The following is a 20,094-nucleotide window of genomic DNA, read 5'->3' as shown; positions in this document are numbered from 1 at the left end:
ATTACTGAGCAAAATACAATTCAATAAATACCTGTATCTTTACAGCATAGAACCACTCATGATTCTTCCGCAACACGAGTCTTACGGTGTTCGACCTCAGTGTTCGGTGAGCAGCGTTATAGCCCAACGTGGAGACATCAGTCAAAAACACGCCTGTCCTCTGCGACTGTCGGGCACGCTCTACCCTTCACATCCCACAAAGCTAACCTCTTTTATCTCCCATTGGCCACAGCAGCCAATGGAGATACGCCTTACAAAAATAGGTCACGCCGTCAAGCCGTGATACTACAAGTATGGCAAGCCAAACTGTACACATTTGTTTAAACCATCCAATACTGAATTATGTACAATCCATTTGTCACATTACCCCCTCCTCCCAGAAAAAAATGACCGACCGAGGTTATTTTTTCTTTAGGATAACAGGTGAATGAGGGTAACTACTTCACTGCAATACAATTTCCATATCGCATTCCACTACGGAACAAACTGGTCGTGATCTGACCGCGACAGCAAATCAGCAAACACGTTCCGCGTTCCTGGTATCGGTTCAACAGTGAACCTGTACTCCTGCAAAAAGAGTGACCATCGCAAAACTCTCGCGTTCTTGAACCGACACGTCTGTATGTAAGTGAGTGGTTTATGATCTGTCTCTAAGACGAAGTCCACTCCCCACAGAAACTTGGAGAATTTTGCAACAGCCCACACGATTGCCAGACACTCTCTCTCAATCGTGCTGTATCTGGTTTCTCGTGGCAACAGCTTCTTGCTTGCAACTGGGTGTAATGTTCCTTCAAAATCCTGCAGTAAAGCTGCGCCCAAACCAACCCCACTGGCATCAGTTCTGAGTACGAAAGACTGGTCTAGTCTTGGCAACTGTAGAACCGGAAACTCAGAAAAAATCTGCTTTATCTTTGCCAGTGCATCCTCACAGGCAGGCGTCCACTGTATGGTTCGACCACTCGAGTCTTTAACCAGATCCGAAATCGGTGCTGTCAGAGTTGCGAATCCGGGAACATATCTGCGATAGAAACTCAACAACCCCAACAGAGATCGGACCTGCTTCTTGGTGGTAGGAGTAGGAATTGCAAGAATCTTTCTGATTTTCTCCTCCTGAGGACGAAGCATTCCCTCTCCCACAACATGTCCTAAGAACTCAAGACTGCGACAACCTGTCGAAATCTTTGACGGCTTGGCGGTGAGGTTGAATTTCAACAGTTTCTGGAGAACTCCCCGCACATGCTTCAAGTGGGCAGAAAAAGAACAACTGTGCACCAAAATGTCGTCAAAGAAGTTCATGCCGGAGACTTCTTGAAGCCTCAACATACGCATCATGCGAGCAAAAACTGCTGGAGCTGACACAAGACCAAAAGGCATTCTGATCCATTGGTACAAGCCCATGTGCGTAGCAAACGCTGTTTTATGCCTGTCAACGGGGTTTACAACAATCTGCCAGTACCCCTTTGTGAGATCAATGCGAGTGAAATAAGAACACTGAGCCAGTCTTGTAAAGAGTTCGTCAACATCTGGAATAGGTTCTGCGTCAAACACAGTCACTTTGTTCAGAGCTCTGTAATCAATGCAAAATCGGCACGCACCATCTTTCTTTTTTACCAAAACCACAGGAGCTGAGTATGCAGATTTGGATTTTTCAATCACACCTAAATCGATCATAGTCTGCAGCTCTCTTTCAACCACTTCTTTTGAAGAGAATGGTAAATCATAAGCACGTCGTCGTACTGGCACATCTGTGGTCAGTTCGACATCAAGAAAGAGATCTCCACTGAATGAACCCGGTGAAGTCGTCAAAATCTGAGCAAACTCAGAAAATACATCATGAAGACTCGATTTCTGCATCTCTGAGAGTCCTTTGTCAAAGTCTATGGACGATATGTCTTCATCTTTCATGGAGGATGACATGGGAACGGACAAGGTAGGTAACGAATAAACTCATCTTCATCTTGTACCACAGCAATGGTATCAGCTACCACTAATGGAGGTCTCTCTGGTCCGTAGACTGGTAAAACAGTCCTCTTTGCTTTTTCAGGGACACTATCAGAGACGGTCGAAACCCTGAAAGTAGTGATCGAGTTCCAAGGGACACACTTGCCTCCCGACACTGACGTATCACAATCCTTGTCCCAACAGCACTAACGCCTCGCCGCAAATACTGTTTCAACATGTTCGCGTGAAAGATCTTTGATCGACCTCTTATCAGGATCTTGTAATCTGGATGCAAGCATTCCTGAACTTGGTATGGACCAGACCATGTCATCAGTAGTTTGTTGGTATTAGTAGGCAGTAAAACTAACACCTCGTCCCCAACATCAAATGTACGCTGCCTCGCACGCCTGTCAAAGTATTTCTTCCCTCGCTTGGAAGATTCTGCTGAGTTTTGTTTTGCTAACTCACACGTTTCTGCAATGATGTTTTTTAGTTCAAACAGATACGCATAGATAGGTTTTGCCTCAGCATCATCAGCATTCGGACCTTGAGTCCACGAATCTGCTTGGAGCCGCAAAATCCAATCTAAGGCTATTAGACACAATACACCACCAGGGTATACGTCTTTGTCTGGGAGCTTTCAGGACGTCTCCAGTACAGTCCTTATATTTTGAGGCCAAAGAACCCTCCTTGAGGCTGCGACGCCTGAAACTCACCCTAAATTATGTGTTGAAACTGAAAGCTATGCCTACAAATCCAGCCTACCAATGCGTATTTCAACCACAATGCTCTGAATTTTTTGAAAGTCACCCAAATGATCGAGCACCTCTGTCTTCTCGGATTCAGTCACATCTGGCCGAATCAAAGATAAAACTCGATCATGTTAGTGAAAATCGATGGACAGAAACTCCTCCATGGACATTGCCAGATCCAGTTGTTCGACTCGATCTGACAAGGTTAAAGAAGTCAGAGACAAATGATTTGATTTTTAAACAGTGTTTTAGCCAGTTCTGTACCGAGTTTCCTTCCCATCAACGAATATACACTGATGGGTCCAAAGCTGAAAGTAAAGTGGCATCAGCTTCTGTCACAGGTCCTAAACTCGATAGGGCCTTTTCGGCCCGTCTTCCGGATGACAGTTCTGTATTTTCTGCAGAGTTGAAAGCTTTACAGCTAGCTCTGAAACAGGTATATCAGTCAAAAAAGAAAGACTTCCTGATTCTGTCGGATTCCCTATCGGCTCTTACCGCCGTGAAGAGAACTCAGCTAGACCACCCACTGTTGGTCGAAATCCAAGAGCTACATGCATCTCTGATTGAAGAAGGCAAAAGGATTGTGTTTGCATGGGTGCCATCCCATGTTGGAATTAGAGGCAACTCTGCAGCTGATCAAGCTGCTAAAGAAGCCAGAGAAAGACTCATCACTGACAAACACACAAAGCATTCAGATTTCAGAACTCGCACCAACATGTACATAAAGTACCTATGGCAGAGTGAATGGGACGAATGTGAAGAAAATAAACTTCATAAGATCGTCCCCCAGCTGTCGGACAGCCTACCCCAATGTCGCCTCAATAGGAAAGAAGAGACAGTTCTCTGTCGCTTACACATTGGGCACAGTCACATTACACATTCGTATCTGCTGAAAGGTGAAGATCCACCATACTGTTTTGGATGTGACGAACCATGGACATTAGAACATGTTCTCACAAAATGTGTAGACGTTCAAGAATTTCGAGACAAACACTACAATGCGGAAACACTGAAGGTTTTATTCCGGGATGTTCCCCCGGACAAGATTTTTAACTTTTTAAAAGAGATCAAGATTTTTTACAAGATTTAAAGTACCAGAAGTGAAAATTATTAATTTTTAGAACCTTCTTTTACAGTGATAGATTTGAATGTAAATAGTCTGAAAAGTAGAACTTGCCATATGAAGGGAAAAGAAAATAACTGCATCGGTCTCGAATAGCAGCTAGCATCTGCTGAAGAGACATTAAACCCCAAAAACCAAACCAAAAACCAAACCACGAATCTGCTATCAAAGAAATGGGACCTCTCGGTGAGCGACCAAACATGAGCTCAAAAGGGCTAAACCCTGTACTTTCAGATGGAAGCTCTCTGCATGCAAACAGTAACGCTGGCAAATAGCGATACCATGCCTTCGGCTGCGTATGGACAACTTTTCGCAACATCGCTTTCAGAGTTCCATGAAATCTCTCTACAGTCCCATTCGCCTGTGGATGATATGGCGAAGTTCGCACAGCACGCGTACCACACAACGCATGAAACTGTTTCATGAGTTCAGAGTTGAACTGCGAACCCTGATCAGACAAAATCTCCTTTGGAAACCCCAATCTGGCAAAGATGGACAGAAGAGCTTCAGCAACAGCTACTGACGTGATTTCTTTCATGGGAACTGCCTCCGGAAATCTTGTAGCCAAATCAATCAAGGTTAGAATGTATCTATGGCCTTCTTCAGAAGGGGGAGAAAGTGGACCTACAAGGTCAGTGGCAACTCTCTCAAACGGAGTTGATATCTGTGGCATGGCCACCAGTGGGACAGGACACACCTTTCCTTTCGACACTGTCTTCTGACAAATATCACAACTTTTCACATACCTAGCTACGTCAGCAGAAACACCTGGCCAAAAAAACTTGCCAAGAATTCTCGACAACGTTCTCCGAATGCCACAATGTCCCGCAAGTAACTGGTCATGTGCAGTCACCATCACAGACGAACGCAAGTTCTCTGGAACTACCACCTGACAAAAAACTTTGTCTTTGGCCTGGTATTGCCTGTACAAAACTCCACTTTCCTTGTAGAAACAATATGTCGCAGCTCCCACTGACTTTGATTCTCCACTCACAGCAAGTGAGAAACAACCCTTTAAACTGCTATCATCAGTCTGGAACCGAATGAGTTCATCACGTGACACAGCCAAATCCTCAATTACCTCAACCAAAGGTTTTTGAGGAAGATCTCGTCTCTTGGCCTGCGCACGAGTAGTCACAGCCGCAACCCTCTCAACAACAGGAGAACACTCTGCCACCTTTTCCGAAATCCCCGGAATGTTCCCTATGATCAAATCAGCCACAGGATCATCCAGAACACAGCAGACTAACTCCCCTGAATAATAAGTTGACTGAACCATCACTTTCGCTTGGCGATATGTGTGTATTTCTCCACCAAACGTCTTACAAGCGACAGTACCACTGACAAACTGGTCTTTTGACACCAATCGACTACGAACACCACAAATCGTAGCACCTGTGTCACGGAGTACTGAACACGCTACGTCGTTGACACAACCGTGATCTAAATGCAGACTCCCCACCACTTGTGTAACTGAACAACCGACATCTGGAACAACTGCATTTCCTGACTCACTCTGTTTGTTTATAATATTCCATCCTCCGACCACAAACGGACACGTTCTCTTGTCATGACCCCCAAGATCACATCTCTTGCAAGGATTAGTACTGTTCCGCCATGGACACTCTACTGCCCAATGACCTTTCTTACGACATAAGTTACAAGAATCTCCACTCCGTTGGAATGAACCACCTCTACGACCACCTGCACGACTACGTCTACTTCCACGAGTACTATACGCATCACCTGGTGAATGTGCCTGAGCGTCAGAACTACCTCTTCCATAGCTCCAGTTATTCCGGTTACCACCACGTCCAGCAAAACCAGAGCCAAACCCTCGGGACTGCTGACCACCTCTGTGATTATTGTCCTGCGAGAAAGCAGCGGCCGCATACTCTCCCTGAACACACGAACCCGCAGAGAAAATGGTAGGACTCACACACAACACTCAAACAAGGCACAAAGACTGAACGCACTTAATGCCCTTTGCCCTCGTACCTGTATTGTAACATCAACACAATAATACAAATATGTTATTTCTCATGCATTCTACAAATCACTTGCATTCATATATAAGAAGAATGATATCTTGAACACGTCGGAGACCAACTGTCTCACGTTAGATGAAGTTCTCGTTTCACACAATTCTTCTAACGTTTAGGGTTCCTGTTTAACACAGTTTCACTTTACGCACATTTCACTTGTCACATAATACTTAGTTGACGACGTCTTCGTCTCACACAATCTTTCTGACGATTATGTTTCTTCGGTGGCAGTTCACACATACAGTGACTCCACAATCTTACGATTATGTTCCTTCGGTGGCAGTTCACACATACAGTGACTCCACAAACTTAAGCGGGTATGTTATGCGGATTTTTCTTTCCTAAGACTAAAATCCCATATTTTGATTACAATTACGATTCAGCTATCGGCTGATATTGTCCAAGGCAATTTAGGACAGAAATCAACAGCATGAATTATAATTTCTTTTAATGGCTCCTCGACCTTACACAAGGTTGACTCAGGTCATGCATTATACATCTTAGATTCAGTTCTTCACTTCACAACACTATAATTATGGTTATTGTTCATTGATTTTGAAATCAATATCATTCTCCGGAAACGTGGCTCATTGTCATACAATCTCAAATGACGACGATAAAAGTTCTTTAGTTACTTGGAGGTGATGAAACAAATATATAAATGTACTTCCTTATAATGACGACGATGGATCCATTTACAGTGGATGATCACAGTCTGCAGAGTCGACTCTCGACTATCGATGATGACCCATGTTTACAGGAACATGATGACGATGAACTTGATGACGACGATGACGTAAATGACGCTTCTAAAACGCAGCTCTGTCGGTGATGTCTTGCTTGTTCGTCTTCCCGTGTACGAACCCTCCAAGACGGCGAAACGGGTTCTCCCTCTGGGATAACGGCTTCCTTCTCTGCAGCGTTAGTAACGTCTAGTTAATTGCGAGAATCTGGAGCTCTCCGACTTGCCTGGTCTGTTGATCTCAACGGCCTGTTCTTCTACTTCCGGCGTTTCTGTTTCTACGTAGTTGCTTAGCGATGCACAAACAACTCGGTTGCATAAACAATTCGTCGCTAAGAACTACAAGTTGAAATAATTTAATCAGACACGACATTTCTTTTCCTTCGAAGTCTGCAATAAAAGAAAGAATTGTGGCTGAAAGAAATGACGTACATCTTTCTGACGTAGATAGTCTCGGTAATCTCGGACCCGCGTGACGTGATTATAGTAGTCTCGGCACTCGCGTGTTTCTAATGAACCAAAAAGAATCAATCCTTTACAGGGTACATACCCTGGATCCATACCACCCACGACGAAATACCGCTCGTGGTGACTATGGGGTGCGGCTCCACCAGTTTCCAGTACTCCAGCGCTGTTACAACCCTGCGCTCTCAATCAACGATTCGTAGCGCTAAGGAGGGAATGCCCGTCTCTCTCTCTCCCGCTGTCGAGTGGTGCCATCCCTCACTCCGACCGGGGTGCTGCGTAAAAAGTTTAGGCTACCATAAGTCTCAATTCTTAGATCTATTGTTAGATAAACTTTTCTACGAAATAATACTGCTATTCTTTCTCAATACTGTTCAACTATCCGTCCACTAACTTATGCGGTTATATTATTTACACCAGCTCATTTACAAGTAACTTCATTACCAAAAGAACATACGACCTTCCTTTTCAAAATGGCTGACACAGCTCACGCTTCTCCAACCCAATTTACAACATGACTCTCACAGTCATTTCACCAGTCAATATTACTGAGCAAAATACAATTCAATAAATACCTATATCTTTACAGCATAGAACCACTCATGATTCTTCCGCAACACGAGTCTTACGGTGTTCGACCTCAGTGTTCGGTGAGCAGCGTTATAGCCCAACGTGGAGACATCAGTCAAAAACACGCCTGTCCTCTGCGACTGTCGGGCACGCTCTACCCTTCACATCCCACAAAGCTAACCTCTTTTCTCTCATTGGCTACAGCAGCCAATGAAGATACGCCTTACAAAACTAGGCCACGCCGTCAAGTAGTGATACTACAAGTATGGCAAGCCAATTTGTACACACTTGTTTAAACCATCCAATACTGAATTATGTACAATCCATTTGTCACAGAGAAGCAAGAAGGAGAGCAAAGATGGCCCAAGGAGTAAGTCTTTGGGCGAAGGTGTCGATATAAACTGAACACAAACATCCTTGCAACAACTTTCGTACCCAAACTAAAGAATTATCTACGAATAAACACAACGTTCCGCCTTCAGGCCGTTGTTAACATTTGTGACCCTCCACCACGGAATGAGTCGCATGTCACCTTAGCATGATTTTTGATATGTTTACATTTTCATAAGGAGTTGTTTATGCTCTATCCAGTGGTGAAAACCGTTTTAGAAAAGAACGAAAACTGTTTGAGTTATAAGCCTGTGACTAAGGTGACCCTCACACTGTTACCAGACACTCCCTGGACTTATTAAGCCTAGCGCAGAATCGCGCGAGGTAACATGCGACTCATTTCGTGGTGGAGGGTCACATTTGTATGATTGCCTATTCTTCATGGTCGATTTTGGAGGTAGAATTATTTGACCGGCGATCACGAGACCTAACAGAAATCTTTGATCAAAACAATGTGCCAAGTTGAGTACCTTTAAATGGCAAAGAAAGTTTTAATGAAAAAACACGGGAACGAATGATTTAGTTCAGGTACGAAAGTTGTTGCAATCATGACTTTGAGTTAATGTGTCTGTCTGTACAGAATCTGAGTATCTGTACACCTATCTGTCTGTTGTGTGTACCTGTGTTTGTGTCTGTCTGTCTGTCTGCCTATCTGTTGTCTGGCTGTCTGGCTGGCTATATTTCTGACTGTCTGTTTCAATGCCTGTCTGTCTCTATCTTCCTGTCGGTGTGTGTCTTTTCTGAGTCTCGCGATGATTTTGATCTTCAGACTCGATCAGCAACCACATCTACGACCCAGCAGACTTCCCACACAATCACGTGGGAAACTGCGAGAATAACCGTCACCGTCCAAACACCGCCGTTGTTTCTAATGGTGTGCCTTCGCAGACAAGTTCCCGAAGTTTTGACTCGCAGCCTGATGGGGGTTATACCTCCATTGCATCTCCGTTCGACACTGCCTCTTACCTTGTGCCTTTTGCGAACGGTGAGTTATCTTGTTGAATGAATTGGTTGTCTAATGTTTGGTGGTGGTGGTGGTATTGGTAGTGTGTGTGTGTATGTGTGTGCCGTGTGTATGTCTCCCTCTCTCCCCCTCTCTCTCTCTCTCTCTCTCTCTCTCTCTCTCTCTCTCTCTCTCTCTCTCTCTCTCTCTTTCTCTTTCTCTTTTATCGTATCACCAATGGCATTACTCAATACAGGCAACCTGGTCTGAGGAAAATGGTCAGTATGTCAATTGTTGATGGGGTGATTTTTTATGTGGTCCACTTGTAAAAATAAAAAAAATTAAAAAAAACAATTCAACAAAATAGTGTGACAGGGAGAAAACCGTCGCCATTCACATGAGACTCTGCAGAGTTGTTCGCCTTAGAAGTTGCGAGCTATTTATAGCTTGCAAGGCAACACCTGTGGATTGTAGAGTTCTGTTTGTGATGGGGTCTGGCGGCTTTTGTCTCTCTGTATGTTCATGGATTCCTTTCCGAATGCATAACAGGTTTTATAGGGCTTAGAAATAAGCTCTAAAATTCTCAATCCTGTTTGATTGGACTCCGTCTTCGCCTCCAAAGGTGATTGTGGTGTTTCGGCACTCGGTTACAATAGGTATCTTCGTTAACATACGAAAACCCCCCACTAGTTTTCTTACTTTCGTGTACGGTATATTATGCAGTCGAGAGCTCTTACTGGGTTATGTACAGACAATGAACTGAAGTTGAAATTTCAACAGCCAGCGGAAGTGACGTAGCAGCTGGTGGCAGCCATGATGATAAGGCATGCCGGGACCACACCTACATGAGTCGCATCAGTATGGACTTACCGCCGACACGCTATGAAACAATGCATGCGCCTTTGTCGACCCAAAGCAGTAAGCAATGGATTCATTATTGTGATGTATTTAGCTGTAGATTGAAGACAGCAACAAGTTATTCTTACATTTGTGAGTAGTGTGTATTATATAGGTGTATTTAAAGATGAAATTTATGCCTAAGACGAAAGGTTTGACATGTTTTACAGTATATTGTTAGTGAATTCCACACAAGCGATCCCCAGTAAGATAAACTGGATTTATGTAAATCAATGCGTGGGAGTGGTAGCGTATAGTTTAAAAGCCCAGATCTACCAGGAGGACGCTCGAACAGGTCTTGGATGCATGGAGGTGTTTGTACATTTTCAACATAAAATCACTAGCATTTAAAAAGAACTCTTGTTGTAGAGGAAGAATGTTTAGTTGAGTGTATTTGTCTTGAGTAGTTTCTGATGAGGTTTTCAAGAAACAACGAGACAAGAATGTTTAGTTGAGTGTATGTGTCCTAAGTAGTTTCTGATAAGGTCTTCAAGAAAACCTAGTAGTTTATGAAATAAATTAAAATTCAAGAAAACCAAGTTCTCCAGGGCCGGACTAGGGGGGTTATAGGGGTCGCGCAACCCCCCCCCCCCCCCCCTTACCCCCCTGGCTTAAGCATGTTACTCCCAAACGCATTTTTTTGTGTGGGGGAGGGAGGGGGGGGGTGCATCTGGATCATCATGAAATCCGAGGAGAAATCGCACCTCTCACCCCCTCATCTCTTCATTGCCTATACAGCTTGCTGTCGAATTTACCTTTTTCGTTCAAGGAGAGGCTTCCTTTCCCTCCAGAAACATCAAAAAACGTTCATTGTGAGCAAGAGAGAGAGAGAGAGAGAGAGAGAGAGAGAGAGAGAGAGAGAGAGAGAGAGAGAGAGAGAGAGAGAGAGAGAGAGAGAGAGAGAGAGAGAGAGAGAGAGAGAGAGAGAGAGAGAGAGAGAGAGAGAGAGAGAGAGAGAGAGGGGAGGTGTTTATTTCGGGGGTATTGAAAATGAACCAATAACGAGAGAAAGACTCATGAGATCAAACACACTGAAAGAAAGAAAGAAAGAAAGAAAGAAAGAAAGAGTCATGCCAATTCACCCGTGCAAAACGTCTTTAATGAAGTCGTGTCCATTGCTTCTATCCAGAGGTTAAACCTTCGAGCCAGCACACCAAGAGCGAGGAAAAGATGGAGGAGGAGGAAGAGGAAAACCTTGAGAACGAAAAAGCAGAGGCGGCGGAGGCCAGTTTTCTGGCATCTGGTTTTCAGATGAAAGGTACAGTGGAACCCCCCCTTTTAAGATCTCCAAAAATCGGACAAAATCAGGTCTTCTAAAGGAGGGAGTCTTAAAACGGGGGTAAATTTACAGAGGTTATGAATGGAAAGTCTGAGAAAGCAAGGTCTTAGAAGGGAGGGAGTCTTAAAATGGGGGGTATGAAAGGGGGGGGGGGTCTCACTGTAGGTCATACACTTATTCAAGGCACACTCATTCTTGTGAAAACAGTTCGGCTCACTCTCCCAGATCTCAGCCGGTGTAACACGAGAAAATTACTCCCACGAGATTTTTACTCCGGAGTAAAAATTTCGTCGAAAATGTCACTCCCTTTACGAACAAAGTACTCCCCCATTACACGAGAAAATGACTCCCCACGACAGGTGAGTTCCGAGTAAACATTTCGTACACAAATGTTACTTCCCTGACGAATAAATAACGAATAAATCACTTCACCCTAACACGAGCAATTTAACTTCCCATGCCAGGTGTACGAAATGTTTACTCCCTTGTCCCCTGTTAGTCCTGGTGTGGAAGGGGTGGGCGGAGGGGTAGCGCGACATTCGTTTGCGCGAGATCACATATTGGTATTATCCCTTCGCCCGCATGCCAATGAGGGGTACGACTGAGATTCTTACTGGAAGTGAGAAAAAAAATGGGGAGTACAAATTTCGTTGATGGAGTAATTTGTTCGTGCCTTGGGGAGTTCTTTTCTCGTACGAAAGGTGTACTCGGAGTAAGAATCTCGTACGAAAAATAGGCATGGGAATTGTCCGCCGAATTGCGGATTTCCACCGAAATTTTTGTTTGTTCCGCCGGAAAAGCAAAAGTGTCCGCCGAAAAAATAAAGGGGGGAGGCACACAAAAAAAAGCACCGGTTACTTTTGCTTTAGCGCAAAAGCCCGCGAAAACTTTGTTCACGCACTGCTACCGCCCGCCTAAGTTACTTGAACTTTGAGTGAAACAGCTCGCTGTTGATTCGCGGGCACGCTATAGGATTCGCGGGCACGCAACAGCATTGAAGTGATTGAACGCAGTGTACCAGTGAAAATGTCGATCGCGCGTGTTGTATAACGTGGTCAAAGATTCGATGACACTGGATGCGCGAACAAATGGAAATGGGAGTGGGTGTCGGCTGTTGTGGAAGTGAATTGAGACAAACAGCGCGTCGGCACCCGATTTAGAAAAATTGATGTCCGTGGTTCAGCATGTGCATCGTCTGCAACACCTACTAACTGTTACTGACCATCTCCGCAGGAAGAAGCACATTGAAACGTGCTCTTCTCTGAAGAACAATCAACGTTTGCCAGGTGGGTTTTTTTCTGCTCAAGTAAGGCACAGTGCTCCTGAATTGTTGGATTTTCCTTCGATTTTATACGGCAGAAGAAGAACAGATTTTGGCTCAAGTCAAGCGAAGAACACCGCTCTAGATCTGAACTTTGCGCATCTGTTTCAGTTTTTCTCCATTCGAATGTCACTGTGCTGATCGTATTCGTAATCTTCGAACTATATTTACCAAATTTAAGCAAGGGTTGGAGCTGGGCTGGTACCCAAACCGCTAACCCACAAATCGAAGAAAAATCTATGCGTTGAGCCTTATTTTCTTCTTTTTTTTATACTTTTTTTAGAACTCATTGTAAGAGATCATGGGAAAGTAACTTAAGTAGGCAATTCTTATTGGTGAGCCTTTGTAACTTTTATGTTTGAAAGTAAACCAGATTCGATTGTGTTACAAGTTACATTTTCCTGTTTGTCTCAACAGATCAATTTTTTAACAAATTTCAACCATATTATACATGTATATATTTTTTTTCTTCAAAAAATCAAAAATTGGTACTAAAAACTCTGATTCTAAAAACAGAATTTAATGGCAAACTTGGAGCTCAGATGACACCAGATTGCACCATCTGGGTTCTTTGGAGAAAAACATTTCCGGGGGGGCATGCCCCCGGACCCCCCTAGTAAGGCTAGGCGTTTCGCGCCGTCGACTTGACGCTTCGCGTCTTCAGTTAAAAATGTTCAGCCTTTTTTACAATTTTCAATTCCCATGCCTGGAAATGTTTACTCCGGAGTAAATTTTTCGTGGAGTAAAAATGTCGTGTTACACCGGCTTCTACATAGGATCAAGCAAGACCGTCCCTCGATTTTTGCACATGCCGAAAAATCGACACTGTGATGAGTTGGAATTTGTTTTTATCATATAAAAATTCACCACATTCCAGCTGTGCACAGTGTGCATCCAGACCATTACGTGTTGGTATGTGACCAAGTGGAGGGGCGGTCTTATCCTATGTAACTAAAGGCCTGCCCAGATCTGAGATGGTGAGCCCAATTGTTTTCATGAGAAGAGTGTGCCTTTACATTATCAAGTTTTAATGTTGTTGCTGTTGTGGCTGTAGCTGAGGATGTGTGTGTAGGTTGTTCTTGTGTGGAGGTTGCTTTTTAACCCCTTCACTGCCCACCCCGTATGTAATACGTGGTCATTTTCGGTTTGTCCTACGCCCATAACCGTATCTCATACGTGGGATTTGTGTCAACAACATTTCAGGACATTTCTGAAAACTAAATGGGAGGTAACCACTGTCCAAGTACTTGTAGGGGTTCTAAACACAGTTCTTTCCCATATACCGTTCGAATAATGCTGTTATACTGTGGCAGTGAAGGGGTTAAGCATACAGTCCTTCCCGTATGAATGATCATCTCAGCCACTAAAGCCGATCTGCCCAGGCTTTTAGCTCAGATCAGATCATCCTTACACATTAACACACACGATGTACCACAGTTCAACGGCTTAGCCACATTCTCATGAATTATTTATTCTTATTTTTACAGACGATTAGGCTTCGATTACATTAAAAAAAACAACCAATTGACATTCATGATGCAAAATCAGGGTTGTTAATTTTTCCCGACATTACTTAATTTTAAAAAGAATCTGGCTTCGTGATGTGTTGAAATGTTACTCCCGTTCGGAGGTCTTTATGTAAATCGATTTTTATTTTACTTTCAGATGCCGAGTACATTCACATCAACAACACTGCCATTCCGTTGTCGGACCTAGTCTGATGAACCCTCGTACCTAAAGCAAGAGCCATTCGTACTATAACGCAAGAACTCTCGTACCCAACGCAAGAATTATCGTACTTTAACGCAATAACTATCGTACCCAGCACAAGAACCCTCGTACTTAACACAGAAAATGTGTACCTCACGCAAGAACCCTCGTACCTAATGCAAGAACCTTTGTACCTAACACAAGAACCCTCGTACCTAAAGCAAGACCCCTCGTACTATAACGCAAGAACTATTGTACCGAGCACAAAAACTGACTCTCGTACCTAAAACAGAACCGTCGTACCTCACGCAAGAACCCGCTTGTCTCACGCAAACCTTAATTGTCGTCACTGTGGATCAAATGTTCATTGAACGACGTGTGTATGCTTCACCATTTGCACATTTTGTGTGTGTATTGTTTTGTTCATTTTTCATGATTGTGATATTTTGCTTGCCTACTGTGAGCACTTTATTAGCTATTAGTAAACGAACATATATCTTAAAATAGAATTCACTTGTTTATCATTGAGTAATTCATACTTCTGATGGATAAGTAAGTATTTTCTTTTTAAATAATGTTAGATGGTACGTAACATGTTTTCTTGAGCGCATTACAATGTATTCACATGTATTTTGCTTGTTCCTACGCTATTCAGTCTTGGTTTGCTTGCTAGATGTTTGTTATCTTGTTTCGTCTTTTAGAGAGAGAGAGAGAGAGAGAGAGAGAGAGAGAGAGAGAGAGAGAGAGAGAGAGAGAGAGAGAGAGAGAGAGAGAGAGAGAGAGACAAGACAAGACAAGAAAAGACAAAATCTTATTATCGAAGGTAATAGATAAGCAAGAACATAAGCTTTTTTACATCCAGCCCTCGCCCGCAGATAAGGTCAACCGGAACAAAAAACAATATTATTAAAAAACTATTAAGCAAACTTAACACATTACTGTATATAGAGATACATAAGTTTGTTTTGTTTTTTTAGAGAGAGAGAGAGACCAAGAGAGAGATAGAGAGGAAGCGCGATACAGAGGGAGAGAGAGAGAGAGGGGGGAGAGAGAGAGAGAGAGAGAGGGAGGGAGGGGGAGAGAGAGAAAGAAGAGAGAGAGATAGGGAGAGAGAGAGAGAGGGAGGGAGCTCGAGGGAGGGGGAGAGAGAGAGGGAGGGGGGAGAGAGAGAGAGGGGGGGGGAGGGAGGGGAGAGAGAGAAAGAGAGAGGGAGGGAGAGAGAGAGAGAGAGAGAGGGGGGGACTTCGAGAAACGACACTATGAATAAAGCTTTTTATCGAAGTGATACTGCAGCTGGTGTGGATGGTTGTATTGTCTATTTTTTTAACAAAATACTTAAAGTTACCATGTGTTATAAAATAGATGTGTGCATACTGCGGTTGAAGTAATCATTGTTAGAAAATAAAGGTGTAAGCTTACATATCACTACAATACCAATCGTTTGAAAATTAGATGTGCATATTGTTGTTTTGATAACCATAATTACAGCTTACCGGCTGCGCTGGGGACCCGGCTTTGCCGGGTGTACGCCAGCTTTGTCGGCGCACCGCACGAAGGAAGGGAGATAAACGCGCAAAACACTGGAGAAGAGTAATACCCGGCTTCGCCTGGACAGTGACCTTCTAAAAATAGTATAACGGGAATATGGATTGAGCGTTGTCGACAGTGACCTTCTAAAAATAGAAACGGGAATATGGATTGACGCCACACGAAGGAAGGGAGATAAACGCTGAAAACACTGGAGAAGATAAGGAAGAGTTACTGGGAATGGATCCAGAGAAAAACCAAAATCGGTTCAGCGCTGCGCGCTGAGAGCACGTGTTGAAATATCTCATCGACCAGGTTGTGTCCGGGGTGTACCTGAATATGGCCACCAAATTTGAAAGAGATCCATCGAGAACTTTGGCCGTGCATCGCGGACACACACACACACACACACACACACACACACACACACACACACACAAGTCGTATATATATATATATATATATATATATATATATAGATATCTCTCCTACACTTTACCGTGAGAAACTGAGTGACCTTGAACGTTCGCACAGTGACTTCTCCACCGGATGTGATATTCAGCAACCGTGTTTAAAGTTTGTGATTAAAGCGTTTGATTGGTATAGTGGGGCTCCTATGTTGCAAAATCATTCAAATCATGCAACAAACACCAAATTTAGCAAATATGAAGAGTTTCATGTGCTTAACAAAACCTGATACAGAGCCATCGCGAAAAATAAAAAAATGGGTAGTTTTTAAACAATTTTTCAAAATGGCCGCCAGTGTAAACGGTTGGGTATGTTAGGCATATTTCACTTCATGTGATTAACAGCAAATTTGGCGTAAATGGACATTTGCTTTTGCTTAACAAAACCTGATACAGAGCCACCGTGAAAAAATTAAGGAATCGGTAGTTTTTTTACAATTTTCAAAATGGCCGCCAATAAAAGGGTATTTAGGCATTTTTGATGCTACAAGACATTCTCTTGCAATAGAAACTAACACAAAAACATTTTAAACAAAACAATACATGTATTGTTGGTGCAGAGAATGATTGGACGGTGTGGGTGGCAGGGTTGAAGAATTTGTGGATTACCTAAACTGTGCAAAAATAAATATATTGCACCAATTTTCATACCAAAACGAAAACATTCATTCCTGTGCTGTTATATTCAATGTATGCTATTGAGGGCACTCAACTTGGCTAACTGGAACACTTTTAAGATAAAAGGTGGCCTTTACATGGGTTATTTGACCGCCGCCCAAATAAGGGTACCCCCAAAATAAAACTGATAAAAATGTAATGTATCAACTCAAAAGTCGACTAAAATTCATAATCGCTGTATTTCGAAAACGTTATTTGTTCTCATGTGTTTACACAACTGGCACATTCCGGCAAGTGTCTATACTCAAAAGAAACTTTGGCAGTACTTGGAACAACCATCTGTCATATATACATGCGAAGTCAAAAATATGTGGGATGTAAGTCAACAAACCTGTGGCAGTTTTTAAAATATTATTTCGTGAAGATTTGAAAGTGTACTCAAACGGTTGAACTACGCCTCGTGTGTAGACACACATTCCTGAAAGTTGCAACGCAACCCACTTGGTCATTGCTAAAATACATGGATTTTAGTTGACTTGGGTATCCCTCAAATTTGACACATAAACATCTCATCCGTGAGATCGACACATACATCAGTAGGTACAATGGCACAACACTAGAAATATGCAAGATGGCGAAATAAAACAACCTGTTCTGGATGGATAATCAAGTTGACTTTCTCTTCGTATACAACAGTGACCCAGTTGTGCCTCAGGAATTGTCGTCGGCTTTTTAAAAGGTACCCGAAGTTTTTGTCACATCTCTTTGTCACGTCAAGGGTATCCTTTATTTTGACGGCGTAAATGATGATGTTAAAAAAAAATGTGCCAGATAGCGAAGATGCGAGCCTTTAATGGCATAGACAGTTTGAATAAAATGACACAGGAATAAACGTTTGAGTTGGGGTATGAAAATGCGTGCAATAATATTTTTGCACAGTTTAGATGCTGACAGTTTTCACAGGCATGCAAGCACATTTGCAGAGACCTGTGCTCTGCAGTCCTTCTTAGCAGCATTTGCAGCGTTTTGTTGTACAGCTCTTCTTGCAGGCACACCTCATGAGTTCTCGGCACACGCTGGATACCTCTTGAAAGCTCGTCCAGAATGACTCCCACTTTCCAGCCTTGAACTGCCAGCCCACAGAGTTTGGAAGTCTAATAGGTAGATGGCTCGTCTCAATCTCATGTCCTGCAGCAGCACCTCACTTGTAAGGGGATTATGGTCAATTTGGCAGCTCTTTTTACTGAAGAGGTACCGTCTAGCACTGTTTACACCCAGTACGTTGCTGGTTTTGTCCAACAAATGTACACCAAAAAGCTCTTGTGCTGCCTTGTCAGCGGTACTCAGATTACAAAGAGGAGCAGACAACTTGAAGAAAGTTTGAGTGACGTCTTCAAATGCTTGCCATACTTCCCAAGCCTTCTGATTATTGAAGAACGACATAGTGTCACAGCCTGTAAGGCTATGCAAAATGGGCAGACAGGGTGACTTCTCTTGGCCAATGGCTTTGGCAATGTGGCGATACACTTCACGAGCAGAAAAAACCGCAACACAGCTGGAATGAGAAGCAGACTGTCTGGCCTCCTCTACATCCATGGTGCAGGAAATCAGCCTGGGGTACCCTTCACACAAAAGATGAAAAGTGAAATTTTTATTTGAATGTATTTGAATAATGTTTACTATCTCAGAGAGTTGGTCAAAGCCGGGTTAGCAAGTCTTCACACAACAGACCAAAATGAAAGAAAATTTTATTTCATGAATTCGTATAATTCTTACTGTTTCAGGTTAAAAAACAAACAAACACAGTTTCCAGTGACCCAACTGATTCTGGAATCTTTCTGACCGCTACATTTATTCGCTTCAAACAGTCGCTAACAGAATGTTGACCATAGTGAGGGTACGTACGTTAAACCCATCAAATTCACAGAGGTCGCTTACAAATGATGTGCAAACATGTTCCAATTAATACAAATAAAAAAATCCTACTGTAAAGATGTATTTGGTAACAAACCTTGATACAGTAGTACTGGTGAAATCAGCTCCCTTCTGTGGCACCGGAATAAATGCAGAACGCTTGTTCCCAGGAACCGGCATGTGGTGTAACTCTTGTATATATCCTGTAAAAATAAAATTCACACCAATGCACGGTCAACTTAGAATAAGCAAAAGGATGAGAAACAAGCAACAAACCAAAATTGTAAAACTCAAAGAGCGGTACCTCTTCATTTTTCAAAACCACTTATCTCATTTGATTAGCATACACTGTATGCTTTTGTCTGTTACCTACCGTCTTTGAAAGTTTGATCACAACACTGTAAAGACATGGGGAGTGGAGTGTTTTTATCTCCAGCTGGTCATCCTACTATCTGGCCTACCCTCACTCAGTTTTTGACTCTACCCCTCCCCACCTCAGCCGTTTAGAGACTTATGGAAGTCCTTAACGTAGGCAGGACTAATCATTTATCATACCATGAACAATCTCTTTCTCCTCGCCTTTTATTCAAAGTTCGTTTAATCTGTTTAAAATCACCAGCGTGGCGATCATGATTTCCTTACTTGTAATCAACAGATAGATCTAGATCTATCAGCATCACAATCCAGCTAATGAGCTATTGCAAGATTAAACAAAGTCTCTGCATTTCAGCGCTTCACCCGATGAATAACAGACCCCAGGGGAGAATTAAACAGTAAAATGATGTGACATTGGTGAATGGATGCGTATTCTTGAAAACTTACCTTCAGAAACGTTGTTTTCGCTCAAATCAAAACACGCAATGTTGCGGAGGCCGCCATCTTGAATTTTCATGCTGCGGATATATAAAATTCTAAAAACGATCAAATTAAATACCAGAACACAAAAATACCCATAAGAGTATTTATGTCATGCATGTGTTATCAGCAGACAACTTCTGGTGCATGGTAAACCATTGAATTTTACATTTGCTGAGTTGGGAATATTTACTGCTGAGCGCTTTTGGTACGAATTTCGTCTGCTGTAAATGCAGCCTTTTATTCCCTATCAAAAACAAAAAAAACCGATTTCTGAAGTGGCTCTGTATCTGAAATCCCTTAAATAATTATAAAGAACAATATCACAAAGTATGATGTTTGTTGCAAGATGTGAATGATTTATGAGTGCGTCTGCAACATACGAGCCCCACTAGTAACTTTGTTGTTGCTGTTGTTGTTGTTGTTGTGTTAAAGAGAGAGAGAGAGAGAGAGAGAGAGAGAGAGAGAGAGAGAGAGAGAGAGAGAGAGAGAGAGAAAGCGCGATACTGAGAGAGAGAGAGAGAGAGAGAGTGAG

General features: G+C 42.8%; 1 protein-coding gene and 1 long non-coding RNA gene across 3 annotated transcripts in view; both read left to right on the top strand.

Moving 5' to 3' along the window:
- The window catches only part of LOC138973526 (uncharacterized), a 22,535-nt gene extending 7,594 nt beyond the window's left edge, over window positions 1–14,941 (top strand). Inside the window, exons 7-10 of one of the 2 annotated variants that reach the window (XM_070346245.1) lie at window positions 8,798–9,013; window positions 9,752–9,889; window positions 10,998–11,126; window positions 14,134–14,941. In XM_070346245.1, coding sequence (XP_070202346.1) covers window positions 8,798–9,013; window positions 9,752–9,889; window positions 10,998–11,126; window positions 14,134–14,189 — 539 coding nt within the window. In that variant the 3' untranslated portion in view covers window positions 14,190–14,941. Of the gene's footprint in view, window positions 1–8,797; window positions 9,014–9,751; window positions 9,890–10,997; window positions 11,127–13,345; window positions 13,463–14,133 lie in introns of those variants that run through there. The other variant, XM_070346244.1, reaches the window with a different exon arrangement.
- The window catches only part of LOC138973551 (uncharacterized), a 495,333-nt gene that overhangs the window by 391,604 nt on the left and 83,635 nt on the right, over window positions 1–20,094 (top strand). The window lies entirely within an intron of this gene.

This window comes from Littorina saxatilis, linkage group LG8, assembly GCF_037325665.1.
Source record: "Littorina saxatilis isolate snail1 linkage group LG8, US_GU_Lsax_2.0, whole genome shotgun sequence".
Classification (NCBI taxonomy): Eukaryota; Metazoa; Mollusca; class Gastropoda; order Littorinimorpha; family Littorinidae; genus Littorina; species Littorina saxatilis.
The sequence above is the reverse complement of the archived record's forward strand: the minus strand, read 5'-3'. Positions and strand labels throughout refer to the sequence as shown.